The sequence below is a fragment of the Anthonomus grandis genome, chromosome 22, assembly GCF_022605725.1.
Source record: "Anthonomus grandis grandis chromosome 22, icAntGran1.3, whole genome shotgun sequence".
Taxonomy (NCBI): domain Eukaryota; kingdom Metazoa; phylum Arthropoda; class Insecta; order Coleoptera; family Curculionidae; genus Anthonomus; species Anthonomus grandis.
In genome coordinates this window covers 43,428,552-43,454,290 of record NC_065567.1, presented here as the reverse complement: position 1 = coordinate 43,454,290, position 25,739 = coordinate 43,428,552, and the positions used below count along the sequence as shown (strand labels likewise).

Sequence of the window (25,739 nt, the reverse complement as noted above, 5' to 3'; positions counted from 1 at the left end):
GTTTACCGATCCGCTACCTGTGGAGGTGGCACGATATGGGGTTAGTATTCCACACGGGATTTTGATTATGTTAAATCAATGAAATAATATACCATCATGCTGTGTCTACAACTAGGACAACGTGTAGAGAATTCCTTGCATTCAGTTGGCCGTGGAAGGGTACATACATTTTCTAGTAGCAACCTTCGCTTTACTTTACAATTGTTTCCATGAAGCTAAAGACACACATAATGATATAGAGTATGCAATTATCACTTAATAAATATATAGATTAATAAAACAACATGTCATATAGTAACACTTATTTAATAATAGATCAAATAGTTAATTTTATGGTAGAAATGGTTTTGTTTTATTTTATCTTAAAAATTACAGATTATGATCAAACTAAAAACTACATATTCTAAAAATAGGATGGTCACTTAACATGCTTAATCAAAAATACCATTTATTATAATGTACAGTAATCTCCCTATCCACTGTTTAAAAATAGACACTAATTTTGCATATCACTATTCAGTCTGCTCACCAGATTTATTGGTCATTAAAATGCATTCAAGTTTACTTAAATACTTAAAAAATTTAAAATGTACATCCAAAACATTTTTTCTCATCATATTAATCCTAGATAAAAACCAAATCATAATTAGTCTCTTACTCCTGGACACATTCTATCTTTATATTGTTATCACACAATACTTTCATTAAAATGCAACATTTCGGCACCTATTTGTAATATCTCTAGTAACTTTTGAATCGGTAAAACTCTTAATTAATCCATGTGGTGGATCCGGAAATTATCCATAAACATACATGCAGGCTTTACATGATTACTGTTTTATTGTTTATTATTAATTTCCGGATTTCACATATGGTTGTGCTGAAACGTTGGCGTTGTAACGATATAGTTCACACAACCGTTTAAATAAAAGGTGTTAATCGTTTTTTGACTAATTAATTAGGTTTAAATGGTGTAATCTAACTGGTTAGGTTTTAAAATACAAATATACATTTATCAAATGCGTGACAAATATTGGTAAAAATATAGTTAATCTTGGCGAGGAAGAAGTCACTGCACCTGCCTTAAAAGATGAGGTTTCATTTCCTTTTATTTCAAATAAATTCTCTTGCTCCTCCTTTGGCACTGGCTCGTTTTGTGTCGATTGTTGTGCTTGTGCCGCGGTTAAAGTCAAAAGAACTGAAGAATCATCCGCTGTAAAAAGGAATGCATAAAATGGTTATTATGTATAATAAACGATAGAAATAGTAAATATTTTAATCAACTCTTACTAGTGGAAAACTACAATGGTCTCAAAGTATATATCCATGTAATTTTTCTAAATTTTGTTTACAACTAGTTTACAACAAGATACCTAGTCTTTATTTTATTTTTAATTGTTCCAAATATATTATATATTTTTATAATTATCTTGTAAATTTTCTTAGAATTAAAAATAATATAATATATTACATGTTTTATTCATATACGAAAAATTTGATGTTAAAAGTTTTAATTAAAAAATCTGGACCTGTTTGCTAAATAGTTAAATATATTAACCAAATTTGATCCTTTAAGGTACAGTTCCTCCATCAAAAATCAATTTTGCGGTTTCTTTGATCAAAGTCTATATATTTCAAATATATTTGAAGTTGAAATATATAGACTTTGCTTTTATTATTAAAGGTGACTTTCAACGACACCTTTGACAAATAAACCGCAAAATAAAATATTAGTGGAGGCAAATATAACAAAATACGAGGCGTTTTCCTGGTCCGCTGTTGGACACCAGGAACTGATGAATTTCTACCTTGCAAACAAATCTCAATTATCAGGCCGGCTAAAGTGCTTTCTACAGAAGAAGTTTTAAATATACATGTGCTTCAAAGTATTGGTATTATACCTTCCCCAATGTGATCTTCGGATGTCGAACTTATCCGCGGATGACACCACAGTCTCCCTCACAGCTAGATGATCTCTAGTTTTTCAGATGGTCCATTATATTGATACCACATAGGTAAGGGTGAGATACTAGTTTAATGCCAATAAATGGCTCGTGAATAAAAAAACAGAGATTAGTTTTCTCCCTAAGACATTCCAGAAATATCAGTAAAGAAAAAAATATCATTCGGTTTCTTGGAGTATGTTACCTCTTAGATGGAGTCTCCAACAGAACAGGTTTCATCAAGGCTTAGTAAGATTCTCTTTACGTCATATTTCACTCTGTTATGATATGTGGAATTTTGATTTGAGGCCATATTTATAATCTTATATTTGTTATTCTTATTGTTGTTGGCAGGTGTATATCACCATATGTATTGATATGATGAATAAAATTGAGTCAAATACATTCTAAGCAGAATAGAAACTTAGCTCAAGAATCAGATTCTTAGAAAATTCGGGAATATTTATGCTTTCGAAGCTTAGCCGGGAGAACCCAAAAAGAACTGCATCAGCAATTGTAAAAATATAGAAAATAGCCTCCTGGACATAGTTATAGTCAATTTTTTTGCGACGAACTAGGTGTTTTATTAGTTGATTTTCTTAAGTCAGATAACGGTTTGCTTAAAAAACAAAAAAATTACTGGAGAAGTTCTACTAACAAATTTTTGGTTACATCTTCTCCTGTCTGGATATCGCACTGAATGAATTCTTTTGACTAACTTGATTTTGTTTTTCCAAAGTTATAAAAAAGCTTCCGGGGGGTCAGCACAGATCCAGCAAAAAAATCGAAAGAGACCTCAAATGATGGTTCCAAAAACAATGTAAGTCCTTTTTTAAACGAATATGCGGAAAGATAGCTTAAGAGTCAAATAATAACATTTTTATAACCCTGCATTTATATTTAATTTTTAACGTAGGAAAACTTTCTTTTTGAATACCTCTCGTAACTTAAATGTTCGGGTGCAGCATCGAACACTCAAAATCGAAATATGCCGCCTTAACAAAAAAATGAAATTCTACGTACACTAAGAACAATGTGACTATTTTAAATAATCAGAAGTGCAGTATGTTGCGTAAATGTTTATTAAAAAATACATGAGACGCTCGAGTAACATAACAACTGGTTAAGCTTGCATACTTACAGATACATCTTCGGCTTTTATAAGAGCTGTGGCCAGCCTTGCATGAACAGTTTTTGTGAATGCAGGCAATCTTCTCTTGACAATCTGCTCCACAGTAGCACTGACTGTCATTATCGCAGGATTCATGTAGATCTGCAAACAATAAAGCACATTTTTCAACAATTTTATAACAAGATACGATAATATACGCTTCAATTTTAAATATAGACGATATATTCTTTTACTTAGTATAGGACGTTTATTAAACAAATGTAAAATACAATTTTAATTCAATATTAATCTCGATATTAATACATATTTTACCATAAATTTACCGTAATAAACGTTCATAAGTATTGTCGAAAAAGCAAAAATCATTTTGCTTTTTGTGTGACACTTTCTTACACTTTTTCACTTCAATATAAGTCTTTGGGTATATAATTTAATATTTGTTTTCTTTTTGGTTCACAAAACTGTTTAAATCCTCTCGCGATAGTACCCTCAGTAACCAGTCTGACACTTTTCTTTTAAAACTAATAAAACTTTCACAACATTTAATATCATCAGGGATTTTATTATAGAGTCTTGGAGTTAGGTATAGCCAGCTTCTCTGTCCGCACATTTTTTTGCATTTTGGAATAATAACTTTATTTGAAGACCTTAAATTATAGTTTGTTTCGTTAGAAACTAAACTTTCTTGAGGTTTCTTAAACGATCTTAAGAGCATTCTATAACAGAAAAGCTGTCTAATATCCATGACACCACTTATGCCATATAATGTATCCGATGGAAAAAACCTACTTTTGTTAAATACAATTTTAAGTGCCTATTTTTGAGTTATTTCTAAACCTGTAACATGTGAGTTTAGCACTCCTCCCCAACCAATTATTCCATAGATCAAATGTGACTGCACTAATAAAAAATATAGAGTTTTTAATTGATTCGTTGACAGGAAGTCTTTCAAATAGTTTAATTTTGGCATGACACATCTAATCTTTTGAACAACATATTTGATGTGATGGTCCCATCGGAGGTTGTTGTCTATAATAATTCCCAAATATTTTATAGTCTTTGTCGCAGGTATTGCTTGATTATCCACTATTATGCCTTGACAGTTTATTGTTTTATCATTAGGAGAGAATAATATACATTTGGTTTTTTCAAGATTTACAGTTAATAAGTTAAAATCAAACCATTTTTTAACTAGCGAAAAATCCCTTTCTGCTTGAATTTTTAATTCCTCCCATGTTTCTCCCTTAAACAAAATAGCAGTATCATCAGCAAATGATATAGTTTTACCATTAATGTTCAGTTTAAGTAAGCCATTTATATACAAAACAAACAGTAGTGGTCCCAAAACAGTCCCCTGAGGAACGCCACAGGTTATCGACCCAGCCTCACTAATTACTCCACCGATTTTTGTATATTGTATTCTATCACATAAGTAGCTCTTTATGATATAAAATATTTTTCCTCTAAGGCCATATCTTTTGATTTTTTCTAAGAGCAAGGAGTGCGAAACTGTATCGAACGCCTTGGCCAGATCAACAAAGATACACAATGTCGGGCTGCTTTCATCAAGATTTTTATATATTTGTGATGTGAGCCCAGCAATTGCATCCTCCGTCGATCCACCCTCCATGAACCCATACTGACTCTCGGATATCAATTTGTATTTTTTTAAGAATTTCATGATTCTACTTTTTAGCAGTTATTCAAAAATTTTTGCTATGTTTGTTAACAGCGAAATTGGTCTGTAGTTTATAATATCCAGTCTACTTCCAGATTTTAGCAAAGGTGAAATAATACCTATTTTTAATGGTTTTGGAAAATATCCCTTTTTTATACATTTATTTATTAAAAATGCTAATGGGTATGAAATTTGACTGTCTATTAATTTTAAGATTTCAGTACGTATACCATCAAAACCGGGGGATTTTTTTGTCTTTATTTTTTTTATAATCTTTAATATTTATTGTTCAGTAACAAAATTAAGAAACATATTGTTTGCTATTTCAGGTTCGTTGTCAATAAAATTTTTAGGTTTTTTAATTTTTTTGGCATAGTTTTCCCCTACTGAGCAATAGTATTTATTAAATACGTCGGCTATTTTTTTTTATCAGATATAATTTTATTTTTTGATTTTATTTTTTCAATTTCCTGATTTTTTTGGTTTTTGTTACAAATTTTATTGACTGAATTCCATAGGCATTTGGTGTTTTGTTGGTTACTTAGTAATTTTTCAAAATATTGTTTTTTTGAGGCGGCGATGGATTTTGCAAGACTTCTTTTACACATGTTGTAATTTTGTTTTAGAGTTAAATTATTAGGAGATTTTTTTAATTCTTGAATGTTTAATTTGAATCATACGTGCTTAAGATGCATTTGGATCATGAGTATGCATATGTGCATTTTTGTCAAACTATAAATGATGTCACAGTGTTGCTGTTTAGCAAAGTATAAGTAATACTATTTAGCGACGTATCTTGCCAACGAGAAGAAGCTCTGAAACCTACCCAGAGCTCTCTGGGTTCAATATTATATGGATTAAACTAACAACCGAAGGACCCATTAACTCCTTCTGCTTTTTCTACCGACCACCCAGTGATACATACTATAAAAGGCTTTTCACCGACCTTATTGATATAATCGATGATCTGCAAGGAAACTATCAAAGTGCAGAAATTGTTATTGAGGGAGACTTTAACGTGCACAATGTTAACCGGTTGACGTATTCTAACAGGACTCATGATGAGGGATGCTAAGCAGAGGACTTTTACATTAGCCATAGCCATGGTGTAACGCAGCTTTTACGGGAGCCAACCAAAATCCTTGATAGACAAGGAGACTTTTCCAGTCTCCTGAATCTGTTTTTCACGACGGATCATAACTCAGTATCCACCTATGCCGCGTAGAGTTTGGCATTATATATCAGCCAACTGGAGACATTTAATACAGTTTCTCTTTTCGTTTCATTAGAAGGATGTCTGTTTCAGAACCAATGATCATCTTCAGTATGTGCGAGTGAGATTTTAGAGGTGATTTTGGCAGGTATGGAGGCTTATATTCCGAACGCCTTAAAACGCCAGTTAACAACAAAATTGCTGCTTAACGCAAATGGCGCCAAACTTTGTTGCCTTGAGAAATGCGTGCAAGCTGACGATCGATACCTGCAAAGAAAAATAAAATGAGAGAGTGTAAAACAAACTTCTTAATTGCCCAAATGAATCAAGATCCCTCTGCTTCAAAAGATAGTCAAGGATTCAAAAGATAGTCAAAAAAGGAAAAAAGACGGGCCCATCAATTATCGCCCGATTGCCAATGGAGAAACTTGTCAACCAGCAAATTTTGAAATACCTGGAGTTTACCAACATTATTAGAGGCCGTCAGTATGGTCTTCTAAAACACAGGTATACTGGCGATCTGTTGGCCTATGTCATGCATGTTAGGACAGAGGCTATCAAGAAATATATGAATCGCATACAATAGCTCTACATATTTCAAAAGCGGATCTGGCATGAAAACCTTTTAAACGCACTGTATTCTTATGGTTTGCCACCACACTCTTGTTGGTTGGCTTGGAAGCTCCCTCGAGAACTGATATACCCAGGTTGCTGGTATCCCTCAGGAATGAATTTTGTCCCCTTGTCTCTTCCTGTTATATATCAACGACTTTCCGACCTTCTCAGCCAGATTTTTAACCCAATTTACAGCTTTGCTGATTACATTGTGTTCTTCAAGTAGCCCAATCAGATGACTGCCAGTGCCACAGGCGTCGCTAAATAACAACTATTAATGCCGACCTTAACATAATTTTGGAGTGAGATGAGTGCAGTCTGATTGAGTTTAATGCAGCTAAGACAGAGGCTATTGTATTTAGAAAGAAGGCTGCCTCTGCCGCGCCAATCATTATTATATCTGGGCTTACCTAGTCGCTGTCTTCGTCAGTTCGCGTGTTAAGTGTGGAGATTGGAAGCATTATGTCTTATATATGTCTATGAAGGTGGCGGACCTGACTCTGTTTAATCAATACATCACGGTTAATACTCTTTCAAACTGGCCCATATCATTCCACCTAGAGATCCACACGCAAGATCTACTTGACAGTAGTAGTGAGATACGACTCACGAATATCGAGTGCATCTGAAGACGCCTAGAAGGTCGCTATATCGGGACTGCTTTTTGTGAAGAAGTGCAAGCCTGGGGCAAGCAACTCCACATCGTCTTTCACGAATGTTTCAACTTACAGAACTTTAAGAAACATATTTACAGACACTTTCGTAGCACTGCTGCTACTCGTGATACTTAAGTGTAATAGGGATTACCATTTTGTGCCAGTGACACAGCTTAGGATCGTTCAGAAATCTCCCTCTGATATATTTAAAACATTCATAGGAAGCATGACGATTGTAGATATGACACGATAAATGGAAGAATTCAAGAAAATATGGTTGATAAATTGCCAAATAAAAGTAAAAATTCACCCTCCGACTCCTTTAATAAGTTTAGCAAAATCTGCCTGGAGGTGGGGCCTAAAAAAGGCTGTACCAGTTCCAATCTAATATACATTTAAAAAAAAATCCTCAAAGCACCAAGATATTACCTAAAGAAAAACCCATAAAATAAAAGTGTGAAAATACAACTGAGTGCCAACAAGCAAGCAAGTTGGCCAGACCTGTATATGTGGATCTTGCTGGAACACTTAAATAGAACGCAGACTTTAGACCTTTAGTAACTCCTACGCCACTGATTTTTGATATACAGGCTCCTGCAACAGTGCCTCGGTCTTCCATAAAGCATAGAAAAAAGGGTTGACATTTTCTAACCTGTTAACATTTTTTTAGGACGTGGTAGCGCATGTCTGGAAAACATTTAGAAATATACCGGGTGCTTTAAAAACGTGTGGCGATATAAACAGCATTTTTTTTAATGGAGTGCCATTCTTTTTATTTTATTTTTGGGACCACCTTAGGAATTAGAAAATTAGAAATCAACACATTATTTTACTTCATCTTAAGATCAGAAATGTTAATTTAATGTCGATATCAAGTTAAATTATGATTCTAGAAGAATGGAGGATTACTTTGACTTTTTTATGCATTTAAGCGTTTAATTATTACCGTGAAAATTATTATCGTTCAAAATATTAATCATTTTATTGATATTACATCAAGTGTTCAATATGTCCTCCGTTTTGTTAACATTCGCTATTACGCCCCAAACATTTTTAAGAGGTTAGAAAATGTTTTTTAAACCTTAAAACCCTTTTTTAGGATTTCTGGAATGAACGACACATTATTGCAGGATCCTGTATATTAGTCCTCTCAGAGTTTTATAAGAAATATATTTCAACAGATTGAGACATTTTTGATAGCATCATTAATTCCTTCGTGGCTATCAACCATATCCAAAGCCGACTTTTGTTTTTTAAACAAGTCAATTGAGAATCTGTCAGTTGAGTGAGACACTTAAAATAATGTCTCTGTATTCCAGATAAGTGTTACCAGTAAATTAAAGATGATAAACTGCTGCTCATCAAAAAGCATATCGAACAACCCGCCATGCAATAAACCGCCCATTTAAAAAGATTTTTATCTTTCGCTTGATGGCGCTGTATAATAATAATTTACACAAATACGTCGTTAAAAACAGTTTTTCTTTCATCGTAGAAATTAATTCCTTAAATGAGTTTAATTTTACAAGACCGCGCTTATAAACATAGTATTTACTAATTCTAGGAATAAATAAACTATGACTGACGAGTGTTGATATAGGTTGTCTTTATACGTAAGTATACAAATTTTTTAAACGACTAGGCTGGCGTCGGGACTCGACGCTTCTCACTTTAAATTTTTCTAGAATGAAAGAAATCCTTATACGTTTTTTTCGACTAAATTTTTGTGGATAATTAAGATCCAAATTAAACGTCTATAAGCGCATGTGGTATTGAACAAAAAACAAACGTAGAATAGCATTTTCTGCCTATATCACTGCTGAACATCTGAACATATTTATCATGCACGGAATCAATATTTAAATTTTTCGGTTTACTCGACGAAACAAGAAAAATTGAAGTTCTTGGCCTGCCATAAAATGTTATTTATCGATTCATCTTGCAGGTACATCACCAGGTATATCGGGTGAATTAATCAAAAATGTATAAAAGCTACAAGTTCTAACTTTGGACCTACAGTAAAATCATGCACGAATTTAGGAGAGCATACCAAAGTATCCTCACAAAATCAATAAATTGTTGTCGGAATTTTAATGTCCAAATATACTTCAACAAAGATCCCAACCAGTAGAACGAAATAAAATGCTCTGTAGAATGGTCACCTAGAACCATGCAGAGACTTTTCAAGTTCTGACCCTAAAGGATTCTTATTTAAACTAGTTCAGAAACTTAATGAAAATGATTCCGTTTGCAAAACTTATTAATTATAAACAATATTTCTTTTTCAGCGTGCTTTTCATTTCTTCAATGTATTGAAAATCTATCTAACTGTAAATATTGGCCGGATTTCAATGCCTTATTTTTTAGTAAAGAACACCTTAAATATACAAATAAATACATAAAGACAATTTTAACATACCTCTATTTTTTATACACTGGTTATTATGTAAATGATGAAAAGGTTTGCAGGCACATTGACTCTTTTTGGTACAGGTGCTTCTTACTCCTAAAGTCTTCTGACAATCATGTTTTTTGGTACAGGCGATCCTTGGTTGAGGTACTAAAAATTAATGAAAAATTAAAAATGAGCATATTAAATTTTTCGTTAAATTACAGAATTTTAGTCACCGCATAAAATAATCTTACGTAGATAGATTTGCACCAGGAATTACGATTCTACACATGACTCTCCACATTAACTACCTGGAGGGTGTACTAATACTCAAAGAAGAAATATCACATTCATCTTTGATATTTAATAATGTCTTTAATTTTTTCATTTCTTTTATCAAAGAAACATTTACAAATATCTGTAACTGTAGGATTATTCTAAAAACTATCAATTTAAATATCCGACATTGTAATATGTCATGTGAATGGCCATTACAATCGAATATAATTCCGCTCGGTCGGTGATCTTCAGGCACTCTGCCTTCACACCTCCAAAACAACGATTATCAAAACCACACTATTACGAATAAAGTCTTCTTAACTAAGACAAAGTGTTATTTTATAATATTTTAATTGTCACAGCCATAGATTATTTTTTTAAGTTTAAAAGTCAAAAATCATTTATTGTCTTAGATACAAGAAACATAGCATAGACACGTCACGATTGCTATACGAAGCAATAAATATGGAATACCCATACATGTATTCCTTATTCAGAAATTTGTCAACATGTATGAACATACATATAATAAAAATAAAATAATATATAAAACAATAAACATTAAAAAGTTCTAACACTGATAAAATTTGACAAGTTATATCTCACCACTCTAATATTTATAACATTTTAAGAAGGTTTCAAACACTCCGACCGTATAAAAAACATCACTGAAGAGCAGTGTTTTAACTTTTTACCACGAGTATAATTGTGCTGATGTCGATCACCCAATGTAATCAATTTACTTTTATTTTTAAATATAATTTGAAGAACCTTTAAAATAGCCACTGTTAAAATCTTTTTCTCCCCTAAGATTCTTCGACAAGACTGTCTGAATGGTATATTAAATAAAATCCTAATTATACGTTTTTGAATCACAAACACTCTTTATATATCCATTGCCCTACCCCATAATACTATGTAGTAACCCAATACACTGTAAACAGAGCTATAGTACACATTCATCAGTTCTTTGATATCAAGTGAATTTTTAAGTTGATTTATAAGATAGAAACAAAGTAATTTTTTACATACAATATTAATATGTTTCGACCAGTCCAAGTGCTCAATCATTATGCTTGAGCACATTTGTCACATTGTCAATCATTATGCCTAGGAATCTAGACGATTCTGAACCCGACAGAAAGTTGCCTTCAAAACTAAAAACAAATTTATTTGGCTTTCTATATTGATTATATATTTCAACCGTATCAGTTTTCGCATGATTTAGCATTAGTTTATTCGATTTACACCAATTATTAATTTCGGTTAGACATGACTGGATTTGCGTTGTAAGTTCACCGAATCCGGATCAGAAATAACATCTCTTCACACTTTTAATAAATTCTGCGTCATTTAAAAAAACTGTAAAAGTAAGCGGCCCAAGTACACTACCCTGTGGTGTACCCAGATTCATCGCAAAATCTGCAGATTGTTCATTTCCTATTTTTACATTAAATTGCCAATCGGTCAAAAATTACCGAAACATTGAATTAATATTTCCTCTAATCCCCACTCTCCTCAACTTCTCACTCACAAATGGTGTGTCCACTGTATCAAAGGCTCGCGAGATATCAAATAGCAATACAACAATATGTTCATTTCTGTCAATGCAATCAAAAATGTGCTGTGTCAGTTCGACTCCAGAACTCATTCTATCATGAATTACTTTTTCAAAAATTTTTGAGAACACACTGAGAAGAGAAATAGGTCTATACTTTTCTATGTTGATTGTTTACCCTTTTTAAACATTGGAACGACTACTGATCTTTTTAACTGGTTGGGAAATAAGACCTTTTCTACCGGGATATTGATAAGTACATAGTTGACACTATTGTTGAAAGAGACTAACAAGACCTTAACAAGAGACACTGGAACGTTATCAGCTCCAGTGGACTTTATGTTGGGTAGAGATTTTATAATATTTGCGATTTCTAGAGAAGTAGTATAGGCATAAAAAACATCGAGTTAGGGACTTACTTCCCATAAGTACATGTGGCAGATTAATGAGCATCTGTAGTTTTTGTTTTAAATCTACAGAAAGATATTTACCAAATTCATCTGCAATCTCCTTATTATTTGTTAATGTTTTTTCCGATGTCTTATTTATTGCACTATTTCTACTTTGTTTATTATTAAGCTTGTTAATAAGCTCCCAGCTTGCTTTAGTTTTATTTTTAGCATCATTTATTAATTTATTGTTGACCTCTATTTTCTCGCTTTTTATAATATGTCGAATTTTTCGTTTAAGTTTGTTGTATTTTGCATGAACGCTGACATTATCGATTTTTTCTTAACCAATTAAGGTTTGCTAGTTCTTCCCTTTGTTTTAGTAGTCCATCAGTGAAATTTATTTTGTACATTAATTTTCGTTTTTTCCCTTTTTTTAGTGGAAAAATACTTTAAAATAGCTCAGTAGTCTATCAAAGAAAGATTTTATCAGTTTCATTAATTCATTAAGCAAGTCATTCACAAAAGAACCGAGGCTTAGTTTAAAATCTTCCATAATTCTCCTGCTAAAATTCCTAAATAAAAAGGGGCTAGTAGAATTCGGACTAAAGGATTCCATATTAAAACTTATAAACTGACCATGGTGATCTGAAATCCTGGTTCAAAATTAATGGAACGAACAAATTCATTATTGGTAACAACATAATCGATTATTGATGAAACAGATTTGTCATTAATTATACATTTACGAGTTGGCTGATTTATTAAAAAAATTAAATTTAATGAAGAAAAGAGATCAAACAACATTTTCTTGGATGGTTTTTCTTCTTACTTCTAAAGCATTAATATTCAAATGCCCACATAAAATTATGTTTTTTGAAAATTGTAATGCTTACCTCTGATAAAATTTTAAGGAAAAAATTAAAACATAGTTTCGGTGGACGATAAATAATTAAAATAAGATTATTTATTTTTATGGCACAACATTCCAAGATACTTTTAACTGATAAATTAATCAGTTTTGATAGCACTTTTGTTTTTCAATAATATTATTTAATTGTTTAATAATAAAATAATAGTTCCTTTTCATTTAATAACAACTTTTTCTAACATTTGCGATGTCTTCACTCTCTCGAATTTTATAATTCTTATTTATATGGAAAAAACTCTTACTTTAACGTCAAGGATATGTTCCTGAAATATTTGTATTGACTTTTGTAACACCCAGTGTAAACATGAATAATGATATTATTGATATTATTCCAATATACTGTATAAAAAAATTATTTTGAACGACTAACGAGGGGCGTTCCAATATTTTTGAGAATAAAATATACATGACTCTTAGAAAACGCTTATTTCGCAGGTATATATTATATATGGTTGAATTTTTCGACTTTTCTCTTATACATACGTAAATGCATTTTTTGAATATGGATAAATGGATTCAACTTTCGACATTAAATTAAAAATCCTATTTTTCAGGTATTTCCAAATTACGACAGTTGCGTAAAAATGTCACAATTCTCTTCACGTAGTAGTAGTAGTAGTAGTAGTAGTAAGGGTGGGTGAGCTAGAGCTTGGCAAGTAGGCCTAAATAGTCCTTTTTTGCCAACCCCAGAATAAACCCCCTCTACGCCTCCACTCTCAATGCACGGTTTGCACTGAGTCGGCCCATCCTTTTAATAGAGACTCTCACGTTGTCCCAGTCCAGATCTTTAAGATCTTCCCGTTGAAGTGTCGTTGCTCCAAAAGTTTTCCTTCTCAGGCGACTCCACCAGAGACCGAGTATGTGATATGAAGTTTCTTTCCCTGTACCGCAATTCGGACAGAGCGGGCTTTCTCTTATTACAAGAAGGTGTATCTACACCTTCTTAGACAGTTATGCCCAGTCAGGATTCCCACCAAGTCTTTAATACCCTGTCGGGTCTTTGCTAGCAGTCGCTTTGCTTTAGAGCCGTCATAATCTGGTATTATATCCTCGGCCTGTCTACGTTCTTCTGTCCTTTTCCAATTCTTTCTTATTTTTTTTTCAGGCCCAATTATTAAGTGCCTGGGAGGTTTGTTTTTTACTGAAACCGAGTACTATTCTCTTCAAAGTATTCCTTTAATTTATTCGTAACCTCATACAGACTATCTCCAAATCTAAACTGCTACTTCTTCCTCTGAATATCAAAAAAGAGAGACGATTCTTTCTGAGCCTAAAATGTTATATACTGAAACGTTATATGCACTTATGTAAATTCTTCTAGAAAGACGTAAATTATTCAATATAGATCAGAGATTCAATATAGAGCAATTTCATGCAAAAATTGTCAAAAAATGAATAGAAATCGATTTTGATGGCTTTTTTGACTCAGTCTATTAACTCATAAAATATAACATTAAACCTATATACATAGAACATAACTATGTTCTATCATCATTGGAAGCAATAAAATGAAATGGTTATGTGGAGTTGATTAAAGTACGGCAATTCTAAGACTGTCGATATGCATTAAAATCTTTAGAATATTCGAAAAGAATAGAAGAAAGCATTGTTTCTTTAGTATCAAGAGATGCTCACCTCCTCTTCAGCACTATCTAAGAGTGTGAGTCCAAAACATGAATTAATGTCACTGGTCTGTTAAGCTAAACCATTCAAACAAAGAATATGTCTCGTTTTGACTTTTATAGTATGGCACCATCTAATCTATCATGCTTTAAAATATATATTACAGTTTCTGGAGGCAAAAAGTAATCGTACAAGAAGTAGATACAGGTTGGCGAATTGAAGATTACGCATTGTCCAAAATAATGGCAACACCGTTTTTTCGTCGATGAGCGGTCGTGGTTTTTATTTTTTACAGAATAAGCCTCATTTCCGAAAGAGTTCAAATTATTAAAAGGTTTTATGGAAGCAATTCGCCAGTACATTGCAGGCATTTGAATATAAAAAAATTGTAAATAAACTGATTACTTACGAAAAAACAATTTTAAATGTGCTTTCGAATTTTGAGACATCCTTTAATCTTCCCCCGAAGATGCTAGCGAGAATAAAATAAAGAGTATTGGTTAATGGTAACACTGTGATTTGACTGTCACACCAAAGGTTTCAACCATAGGACTAGAAAGAGTTAAGGACCAAGAAGAACTGAAAGAAATGGCTTGTAGTATCCTAGAAAGGGATTCAGCACGATCAAGTAGTAGTGTTGGAGAAGAACTAGGTATGGATGAACATATTTTTCAAAACTGTTACCAGTATTCTAAAAAAAAACATGGGTGCAAGTATTTCAATTATTTCAAAACTCTGATATTTCCTAACGACCAGTGGCGAAGAATAGAATTTTGTGAAACCATGATGGAAAAAGCAAATGATTTTTTTTTTATGAAATATTCTATTTATAGATAACTCTTATTCTCTATTACAAGGAAAACACAATCCTTCCGTTGTTCGATATTGGTTTCAAAAGATAAGTATAGCAGTTTTCAATGTCTGATGTTACAGCTGGTATTTTGGGCGACCATATAGAGCCATTTTTTATTGATGGTACTGTAAACGCCCAAAATTATATTGAGTTGCTGCAAAACCGAGTGCTGCCTACCATTCGAATCCTCCTTAATTTAGACCTTTTATCGGTCTATTTTCAACAAGACAGCTGTCCTGCTTATAATGCGGTTATGGTAAAAAAATGTTTAACAAATGTTTTTCTTTAACCTCTTATTAGTGGAAGTGGCGATATTAAATGCCCCCCTAGTTCTCTAGATTTGTCTCCAAATGACTTTTATTTTATTAACATGAATTTACATAAATCCTTCCGACCAATCTGCCTTACATCATTCCTCCTAAAAACAGAGGAAAAGCTTATAGAAAGGCATATCAGGGACAATGTATTACGGGTCAACCCTCTACATCGACACCAGTATGCCTACCAAACAGGTAAATCTTGTGAATCAGCGATTCACGAGATAACCCAGAGGGTCGAACAATCTCTGAACAACAAAGAGATCGCCCTAGGAGCTTTCTTAGATATTGAGGGAGCATTCGACAATACGTCATATGACTCAATCAACCGTGCGATAGCAGCACGAGGAATACATCCCATGATTGGCGGCTGGATAACCCAAATGCTAAATCATAGGAAAGTAGCAGCAAATCTCAACAGCACAACGGTTAAGGCCAAAGTGTGCAGGGGAACACCGCAAGGGGGCGTACTGTCACCGCTGCTGTGGAACCTTGTATCGGACAGCTTGCTGATACGACTGGAGAGGCAGCTTATCCTTGCTATAGGATATGCTGACGATATAGTCATCCTTACACGAGGGGGTAGTCAGGCTTATGTATTCGAAAAAATGCAAAGAGCCCTGACTACTGTCGAGCACTGGTGTGAGGAAGAACAACTAAGGGTAAACCCCACAAAAACTACTCTGGTTTCCTTTACCAAAAGAAGGAAACTAGAGCCCATTAGAAACATAAAATTTTATGGAGAAAATCTGCGACTTGAAGACGAGGTCAAATATCTAGGTATAACCCTGGATAAAAAACTCAGCTTCAAGAAACATGTAATCCAAGCTACAAATAAAGCCACGAAAACTCTTATGTACTGCAAGAGAATGTTCGGTAGATCATGGGGACTGTCACCAAAAATGGTACATTGGATGTACACGACAATGGTTAGACCCATCATTACATACGCAGCACCTATATGGTGGCATGCGGCAGAAAAGAGGACTGTAATACAGATACTCAACAAAACACAACGAATAGCATGTCTGGGCATAACAGGAGCGATGTCAACAACGCCGACTGCTGCCCTAGAGAACCTGATAGGACTAAGCCCGCTACACTTAGTGGTACGGGCTGAAGCTATAACGGGGGCGAAAAGACTGCTGTCAAATGGCGCAACAATCCTATCGAAAGATGGGCACAATGCCCTATTTGACAAAATACAGGACCTTGGGCGCCTGGCCCTAAGAACAGACAGAACCAAGGTCACATACCTAGACAAACCTTTTATCATCAAAGAAAAAAGGGGACCACTGGACGCAGAAGCGAACAGGCTCAGGCAAAGAGGTTACTCAGTATGGCACACGGCAACCAAACGATCCAAGATCGGGGTAGCTGTGGGCATGGTGGAGGACGAACAACAGGGCAGACAACTTATGCTAAACCTGGGCCTCGAAACAACAAATTTACAGGCAAGCATAATAGGAATTCAAACCTGTGTCCAACTGATGAGAGAAGGGCTGCCAAGAGGCAAAACCTTCGCAATTTTCACAGGAGACCAGGCTGCGACACTTGCACTACAACAGTTCGAGACTAAGTCAAGGACTGTGCAAAGCTGCTGGGAGGATCTCAGGAACCTCGCCGAAGCGCAAAATAGGCCAGAGATAATCCTAGCAGAGAATATGGGCAACAATAAGGCTGCAAGAAGGGCTAACCAACTTGCAACCCAGGGAGCCAGCAACAGCCTGGTAGGCCCTGAACCAACATGTTATGTCAGCGATAAGACCTGGAAGAGGGAAATCGGCAACTGGCTAACAAACCAGAACAAATTCTACTGGGAGCAGCTGCCAAAGATGGAACAATCCAAACAACTTATAGGCAGCCCACCCTTCAAGAAGGGTGAGAACATACTGGGCCTCTCCAGACAACAACTGCGAAAGGTCGCAGGGCTACTTACAGGCCATACACCCAGCAGGAAACACCTGCATACGCTAGAGAAATCAGTTACCTCGCTATGTAGGGGATGCAATGAGGAGGACGAAACAACTCTTCACATACTGTGCTTCTGTGAAGCATTTAATCAAACCAGGGCAACATTCCTGGGGGAAGAGAAACCCGCACCAGAGGGTATAAGAAATCTACCACTGGGCACAATCCTGGACTTCCTTGAAGCTACAGAATTGAACCTATGGGACTAAACATATGGGACACAATAGGACTGCTTCTTAGCAGACCGCAGTGTAGGGAGCCACAAGGCACCACCCAGCGGTGGAGTTTTAGTGGGTATAGGAAGAGACAGACTCGACACTGAGTCCCACACTACTGGGGGCGGCGCCGCGTAACCAGTGTTCATAAAGAATTTCTCCACCGACCCAAAAAAAAAAAAAAAAAAAAAAAAAAAAAAAAACATGAATTTAGTAGGCTAACACACTTAGAGGAGTTGCGAGACAAAATTGTTAAATGTGCCAAAACTTTTTTGAAAGTACAAAATGGCTTTTATGATAGAAAGAATAAATTATTGATTACCCAAGATATACGATAGAGATTTGTTTATGCCTTTTATTTAAAGAATTAATTTTTATTAAGTTTATTTTTAAGAGTATTCATTTTAGTTTTGTATGGTTATTAAATTTTTCTCCTTTTATCAGAGTTTATATTTAATTTTTATTGAAATCTTATTGCAAGTAATATAATTACCTCTATCAAAGTCAGATGTATAATAAAGGCTTAAGTTTTAGCCTTATTATTCTACCGCAAAAAAAAATCCAACCAATTCTCAAAGGGAAAATCTTGGAGATATCAACAATCTTTTACAAGAGATAAAGGATGACACAGAAGTCTTTTTTAAATACACAAGAATGTCGCTGCCAATTTTCAATGAGCTTTTAGATTTGTCAAGGCCTTATCTTCAAAAGACTAGCCCACGTGTTCCCATTTGCCCTAAACAGATGTTGGCAATAACTTTGAAGTAATTTATTGACAATAAAGTTATATTTACACTGAAGGAATTACCTATTTTAGGTACCTGTGTTAAATTAAAAAAAAAATAACAAAGAATTATATAATTATAATTAATCAATAAACAATTTATTACTTTAATTTTGCTTTAATTATACTTGGATTAAATGAAATTTGAATAGAGGGATGGGTAATAACAGGAAGGAAAAAGGAGAGTAAAGGAATGGGAAGTGAGGGTTAGAAAATGGGTACAAGAGAACCAATGGAAGGAGGGAGACTTACTATAGACTATAGAGACAGCTCAGGGGATCTTCTCAAAGGGAAGCCGACTAGCACTAACCACTTTGGTAGAGTGGCGTGGATTCAACAAGAGATCAATAAAATATAAGCGCCACCTGTTTTATCCCAGATGGATAAGAAAATCCCGATGACCAAGAAAACAGGAAATTGTTAAAAGCACTATACCTATAAACCTGAAAGAAAATCTCACAAGGAAGAACAGACAGTTTTAAGTGAATCTATATTAAAAGAAAAGTTAATAATCAAACTTATTATTTTAAAAACAAGTTATGTTGCCCTTCCTAAATATAGTGTCTATATCAAGACTAAAATTTCATATTATGTTGTTTGGGGCTAAAAGTTCGCGTGAGTACTTTCGAAATAGGCCTATTTATCCAGTTTACAAGATCTATACGGTCTATTTCAATAAAATAACTAATATGCACCTAGTTATTATGAAACTATTCAAAACAACGGTGTGGTAGTAAAATCTAATAATGAGAGTGATAACAATGTAATTTTGAGGTTAGTACTTAGTCTAATATACTACAGTAAAGCTAATGAATGTTGATAGGACTTTGGTTTACTGGTTAGGTTGTTTTACTGACTGCATGGTTCACTATACGTCACAAACATTGATCAAACTTGGCTCCAAAAGGGCTGCATGATTGCGATGGGGGACCTGGGTGGATCGATTTAACAGTGAATGTAGATGTTGTGGACGTTATTGGAGTAGATGAGTGGAGATTTCTACCTCTCATAATAGTGGATAAAGACCATACCGGGGGATAAAAAAAAAGCCTGAAAGTGGAAGAATACCCAGATTGAGGAATCGCCAATAGAGTAAGTAGATATAAGCATTGATGGTTAAACTTAACGGTATGCGTGAGTCTACTTATATAAAATTACATGTGTAATATGTAGATTATCATAAACCAAGATGCCAAATGAAAATATTTGGACTTACCAATGGAATTGGCCTTTTCTCGGGAACACAAAACTGAACACTTAAACAAAGAACCCTGAAAAAGTTAGAATTTAACTACACCACTTATAATCCTGCACTATTGCAGTATGGCATTTAGTATCCACAAATTAAAATACCCAAAAGGTGAGTTTTCAACTGTTCATTGGAGTAAAATCGGCAAAAATACCGAGAAACAACCTTCTTCAAAGGCTTGTTCTTCAAGACTCCTAGAGGTCAAAGATTTTCGCGCCAGAAATGGTTTTAGTAGGGATATAGGAGAATGAGCTGGGATCTTATTGGCTAGGATATGACTTCTGACATTAGTGAAATCAAAACAATTAAAAAAAAATTAATGTTATGATTAATAATTTGAGTTTCATCATGAGGGTTGAAAATTATTAATATCAAAAATAGAATTAATACTGAAATGATAACTGATTATTTTATTACTTTTAGCACCAGAATAATATAGAAATTGCCTCTTAAAGTTCTATAATCGAGCTATGCTTTCGCTAACATTTTAGATTCATTTTATTTTCTTATTCTATATGTATCTGACGAAAATAAACTGTAACACCTGGATACAGGAGACCAAGTTTATTCAGTGGAATTAGTATGTAGAGTTGGAGTGACCATTGCCAAAAACATAATTAAAGAAACATGTCATATAATTAACCATATTTTGAGGTTAAAAGTCTTAGCTCCTAACACAAAAGAACAGTGGAAAACCATAAGTTCAGGTTTTTTGAAGAATTGGAACCTTCTAAATTGTTTGGCGGCAATTAAAGGAAAACATATTTTCATTGAAGCTCCTTAAAACTCTGGAACATTATTCTACAATTACAAAAAAACTTTAGTGTGGTTCTGGTGGCAGCATGCGAATTAAAATATCGTTTCTCAGTTGTGAGTGTCGGTGCATATGGATCAGGAAATGACTCAGGGCTGGTTAGCCGATCCTGGATAGAAGAAGCATTGAATTCAGGAAGGCTAAGCATTCCAGAAGGAACAACTCTATAACGAGGTAATCGGACCACTGTCCATACTACTTTTTTTTCTGATAGTGCTTTTAAAATGACTCTAAATATCATATGAAAGCCTAAGCCCTCCACAAAAGGTTTTGAATTATAGACTGTCAAGATGCCACAGAACTATTGAAAATGCCTTGGTATCTTGGCTTCAAGGTAGAGAAAGAAAGTACCCCAAAAGTTTTATTATATCTACTCTTCTATTCTCTTACTAACTGGATTAATAATTGATCTGAATTTTTACTTCCTGAATTATTTAATTCTTCTTGGCATGAAATATTAAAAAAATTAGAAAGAACGAATTTTATCTGAAATAGTCATGCTCCTCCGCCATTTTAATAAGCCTTAACTTTTTAATTAGTCAAAACATTAATTGCTAGTTATAAGTTCTTTGAAATAGTTTTGAAAATAATTTTGTGTATACTTTATTTCAGCAGTTTAAGGTAATGGAAAATGGCACACTACGCCAAGAAAAAAATTACAAAAAGTCTTATGTCAAATGACGATGTTCTCATTGGTGAAATTCTAAAACCTAAACTACAAAGGTCAACAAATCGACTTTTTAAAATTCAAAACGAAAATTATGTTTATAAAACTGAAACGTGTTCGTTTATAAAACATAAAATATAAAACCTAAAACTTAAGTCTTAAAACATAAATTGTTGATTGTGTCTCAGCCTTAAGGCCGTACTAAGAAGCAAAAGCAACGACGTAGCAGGCGAGTAGACCGCACGAAATGCACGCACGCGCTTTACTATATTTCGCCTTTAAGCCCCTCTGTATGCATAATGATCGATTCTCCAGCCTGTATAACCTATAATAAGTGCGGAATTCAAAATTCTACACTCGTAAGTTAGGTACGTAATTTTCTAGTCAGCAGGGAAGTAAAGTATCTACTTTCATTTTTTACAATATTATCTTTTTTTTCATATATATTTCATCATATAGGCTTCTGGATCTAAGGCAGGTATAATGTGGCTTATGTGTCTTTTTTGAAAACTTTTCCTTTTTCCGTAGGAAAGAATTTAATTCCTTTTTAACATGGAGACATGTAATTGGTCTGTAATTTGAATTGACAGATATGTGACTTTTTGTTTTGTACGTGACTAAAAGAATAAACATGACATTGTCAACATTTAATTTTTTTGCCCTGAGGGCAAAGGTAACTTCGGATCCCTCCAGCCTCCGCTTTTTCATCTTGCATCAGAAATAACAGAAGCTGACACATTGCCAAGCAATTTAAGGTTTAATATGAAAATATTTAATGACAATTAAATTTATTTAATTACATGATTATATAGCGTGCTAAAGGATAATTCCAAGCAGATTGCTTGGGCTTTATCAATTTAATAAAGTTAAAAAAGAACATGATTTAAATAAAAATGTTTAATGGTAATACCTCCATACCATGCTTGTACGTATTAAAAATCAGCGTAGATTCTTGTAACAACTTGTACACCTGTATTTAAAATGTAGTTCTAGTTTATTTATTGCCAAGTGAGTATAAGAAATTTATAACTACAACATACTTATAAAATAATACAGTAGACCTCCTAATATGTATTTTATCGGTTCAATTTATTATTTTCACGCTATGTTCTTCGTTACGAACGGAAACGAAACATTAATAAATTATAAGACAAAAGTGCCTTGTTATGACTATGATTTATTTAATTTAAAAGTATTTTATTGTAATTTGCTATCTTCTCTCTTTAACTCCCCTGTTATTATTTCAGTCTGAAGTAGGTGTGAGTGCCATAAATAACATTCTATGAAAAATATATAAGCCTGGCGGCTTTTTAAATATTGCCTTTTAATCGTTTACACCGTTAGGGCGTAAAAGAATGATGAAAAAATGTGTATGTGTTAATATATTTATGAGGGTATGGTACACCTATTAAGGCCATCATTTGTACTTAAGAGGATTTGAAAGACAACGGCTACAAGGATATAATGATTTAGAATCGAAGGCAATTCTTTTGATGATTAAAAATACTCTACAGGGTTTATCAATTATTCGTTGCCAGGAAAAGGAAGGTTGTACAGGAATCTCGTTAACTATTGAATATTTATGAAAATGAGTTAAATTAAAAACCATTTTGTGTTTAAGGTAAGGTAAATATTTATTCCTAAGACATATACAGTTTTCAAAATAACTATGGCCTATTTTGGAAAACCCTGTATATATTTTCTTACTAGACAATAGATGCTATTTTTTTTAAACTGACCTAGTCTGTAAAATAATATACTACTCACAACAAAAATAATTATATAGCAACAAAGATAAATGAGTCACAAGGCATTTTACTGAAGCTGAGGCACAAACTGCCTTAGGTCATTGTGAGGGTCATATCAAGTGAAAATTTCGCGTATTATACATGTTATCCAATATTCAATAAGTATAGGGTCTTAGGACTATATAAGGGTACTGCCTTTATGTACGTATGACGATAAGATAGTCTTAGAGCAACAACATAAAACTGGATTGATTTGAACAGTAGTAAATTAAAATTCTGAAGAATCTAATAATCTAAGAAATCGTATAATAGATATCACCATAAATATCAGCGGATAGGAAATTATCAGATAAGAGTTAGCGATCAGATAGATCAGACTCATAGAACAACATTTAGGACCCAGAAAAGTGGCAACTAGTACACGGTTCACTAAGTAACACCTTGCTGCGAAATGAGCGTTTTCCAGCAAATTCCTCACCTGGATCGGACTCTTTCGAAAAATAATCGACGCCTTAAGTGTATAGACTTAAAATTAGACTTCAACAATGCAAATTCGACAGTTAAGTGCTTACGTTTTTCGTTTTTTTTTCGTTAATTTAAATCTTTGTACATGACTCCATTTTTTTTTACTTTCCTCTTTATGTGATGTATTTCTGTATACTCTTTGACAAGTAGTAGTAGTAGTAAGGGTGGGGGAGCTAGAGCTCAGCAAGTAGGCCTGAGCAGTGCCTTTTTGCCAACCCCAGAATCACCCACCCCTACGCCTCCACTCCCAATGCGCGGTCTCCACTAAGTCGGCCCGGCCCGCCCTTTTAATAAAGGCTTGCACGTTGTCCCAATCCAGATCTTTAAGATCTTCCCGTTGGAGTGTCGTTGCTCCACAAATTTTCCTTCTCAGGCGACTCCACCTATTACAGATACCTAGTATGTGGTATGAAGTTTCCTCCCCTGTACCGCAATTCGGACAGAGTGAGCTTTCTCTTATACCAAGAAGGTGTAGATGCCTGTTTGTATTAGTATGCCTGTTTAGACTGTTGTGCCCGGTCAGGATTCTCACCAAGTCTTTAATACTTTGTCAGGTCTTTGTTAGCAGTCGCCTTGCTTTAGAGCCGTCATGGTCTGGTATCATTTCCTTGGCCTGTCTACATCCTTCTGTCCTCCAATTCTTCCTTGTTTTTTTTTTCCAGGCCCAATTATTAAGTGCCTGGGAGATTTGTTTTTTGCTAAGACCGAGACAAGGTTCGGGGTCTACGAAGGGGTTAACGGAACCTTGTCTTGCCAGTTCGTCGGCCCGCTCATTGCCCTCAACACCTTAGTGTCCTGGCACCCACCTCAGTCTCACTTTCCTGTGTACTGCAAGCTTTTTCAATACGTCTCTGCATTCCTGGACTAGTGCTGAGCTGGCCCTGGGTTTCTAAATCGCCTTGAGGGCAGCTTGACTATCGGAGTAGATGCAAATCCCCCCGTTACCTTTCAATGCCTCTCGTTTGTTCGCTACTTCGAGTATAGCAAACACCTCCGCTTGGAAAACTGTGGTGTGTTTCCCTAGCGGGAAGGATTCCCCCTGTGTTTGTTTCCATCCTGTACACTCCGGCTCCGGCTGAATTTGTGCTTTTCATCCATGATCTATCTGCGTATCAGGCCTGGAAACCACTTGGCTCTTTAATTTGGTTCGTTGACCATTCTTTCGTTGTTGGGATTTCGACTTGAAACTCCTTTAACCTTAGTTTGCCACTTTCTGTAGTGCATCTGGATGTCAGAATTGGTATGTTCTTACACATCCTGAGAGCAATCGTCATATGCCTTGTCCTAAGTGAACCCTGCGCTATCTCTCATCCTCTTATACGCCGCCATGGCCTCCCTCTCAATGCAGACTGGGAGGTCCGGTAGCCCAAGAAGAATATTTAGTGGTACCGCAGGTGTTGTTCTTATAGCTCCAGTAATTCCCAAGCAGACCAGTCTTTGCAGTCTGGTCAGCTTTTGGGCGTTGGTGACCTTCAATACGGCTGGCCACCATACCACGAGATCCTCGGTCGTATGACTGCGGTATAAAGCCACTGGAGAACGTGGGGTTTAAGACCCTATCCTGTACCTATTGTTCGCCGTAATTGCCATATTAGGGCCGCTGCCTTATTTACTGCCTGCTTTACGTGAGTTTAAAACGTGAGCTTGCTGTCTAAAATGACTCCCACGTATTTGACCTGCTGTCTCAAAGTTAGGCGAGTCTGATACATAATGGGAGTTTTAAAGCCTGTCAAATTCCGCCTCTTAGTAAAGAGAATGACCTCGGACTTTTCGGGGTTGACCGACAGCCCTGTCTCCCGACACCAGTAAGTAACTTTGTTAAATTTATTTATATTAAGTCATTTCATAATCAATCAACAATCATTTCATTGTTCTCATAGAGCAGCTTTGAAGATGGTCTAACAGACCGAAAGCGCTTAGCGGATTATAATAATTAAAAATTACACTCACTTATAAAACGTTTTAATAAAACGTAACGAGTTTTTTAATCTTTTCAAGGAATAAAAAAACTATTCATCATCATATCATCATATCGTTAAATGATATTCCAATCAAGAAACCACCAGTGGCATATAAATCTGTTTACAGGTCGTAACCGAGAACCCTACTTTATAATACCAAACACAGAACATTAGAACACACAACTGCTACATTAGTATGTTATATAGCAGTTATGTCTATTATTCT

At 34.6% G+C, this 25,739-nt stretch overlaps 1 protein-coding gene across 2 annotated transcripts in view; it reads right to left on the bottom strand.

Moving 5' to 3' along the window:
- Nucleotides 1–287: 287 nt before the first annotated feature.
- The window catches only part of LOC126748327 (uncharacterized), a 410,960-nt gene continuing 385,508 nt past the window's right edge, over nt 288–25,739 (bottom strand). For both annotated transcript variants that reach the window (XM_050457478.1, XM_050457477.1), the window contains 3 exons: nt 9,657–9,797; nt 3,085–3,216; nt 288–1,213 (listed from right to left, as the gene is read on the bottom strand). In XM_050457478.1, the coding sequence (XP_050313435.1) occupies nt 987–1,213; nt 3,085–3,216; nt 9,657–9,797 (500 nt within the window). In that variant the 3' untranslated portion in view covers nt 288–986. The remainder of the gene's footprint in view (nt 1,214–3,084; nt 3,217–9,656; nt 9,798–25,739) is intronic.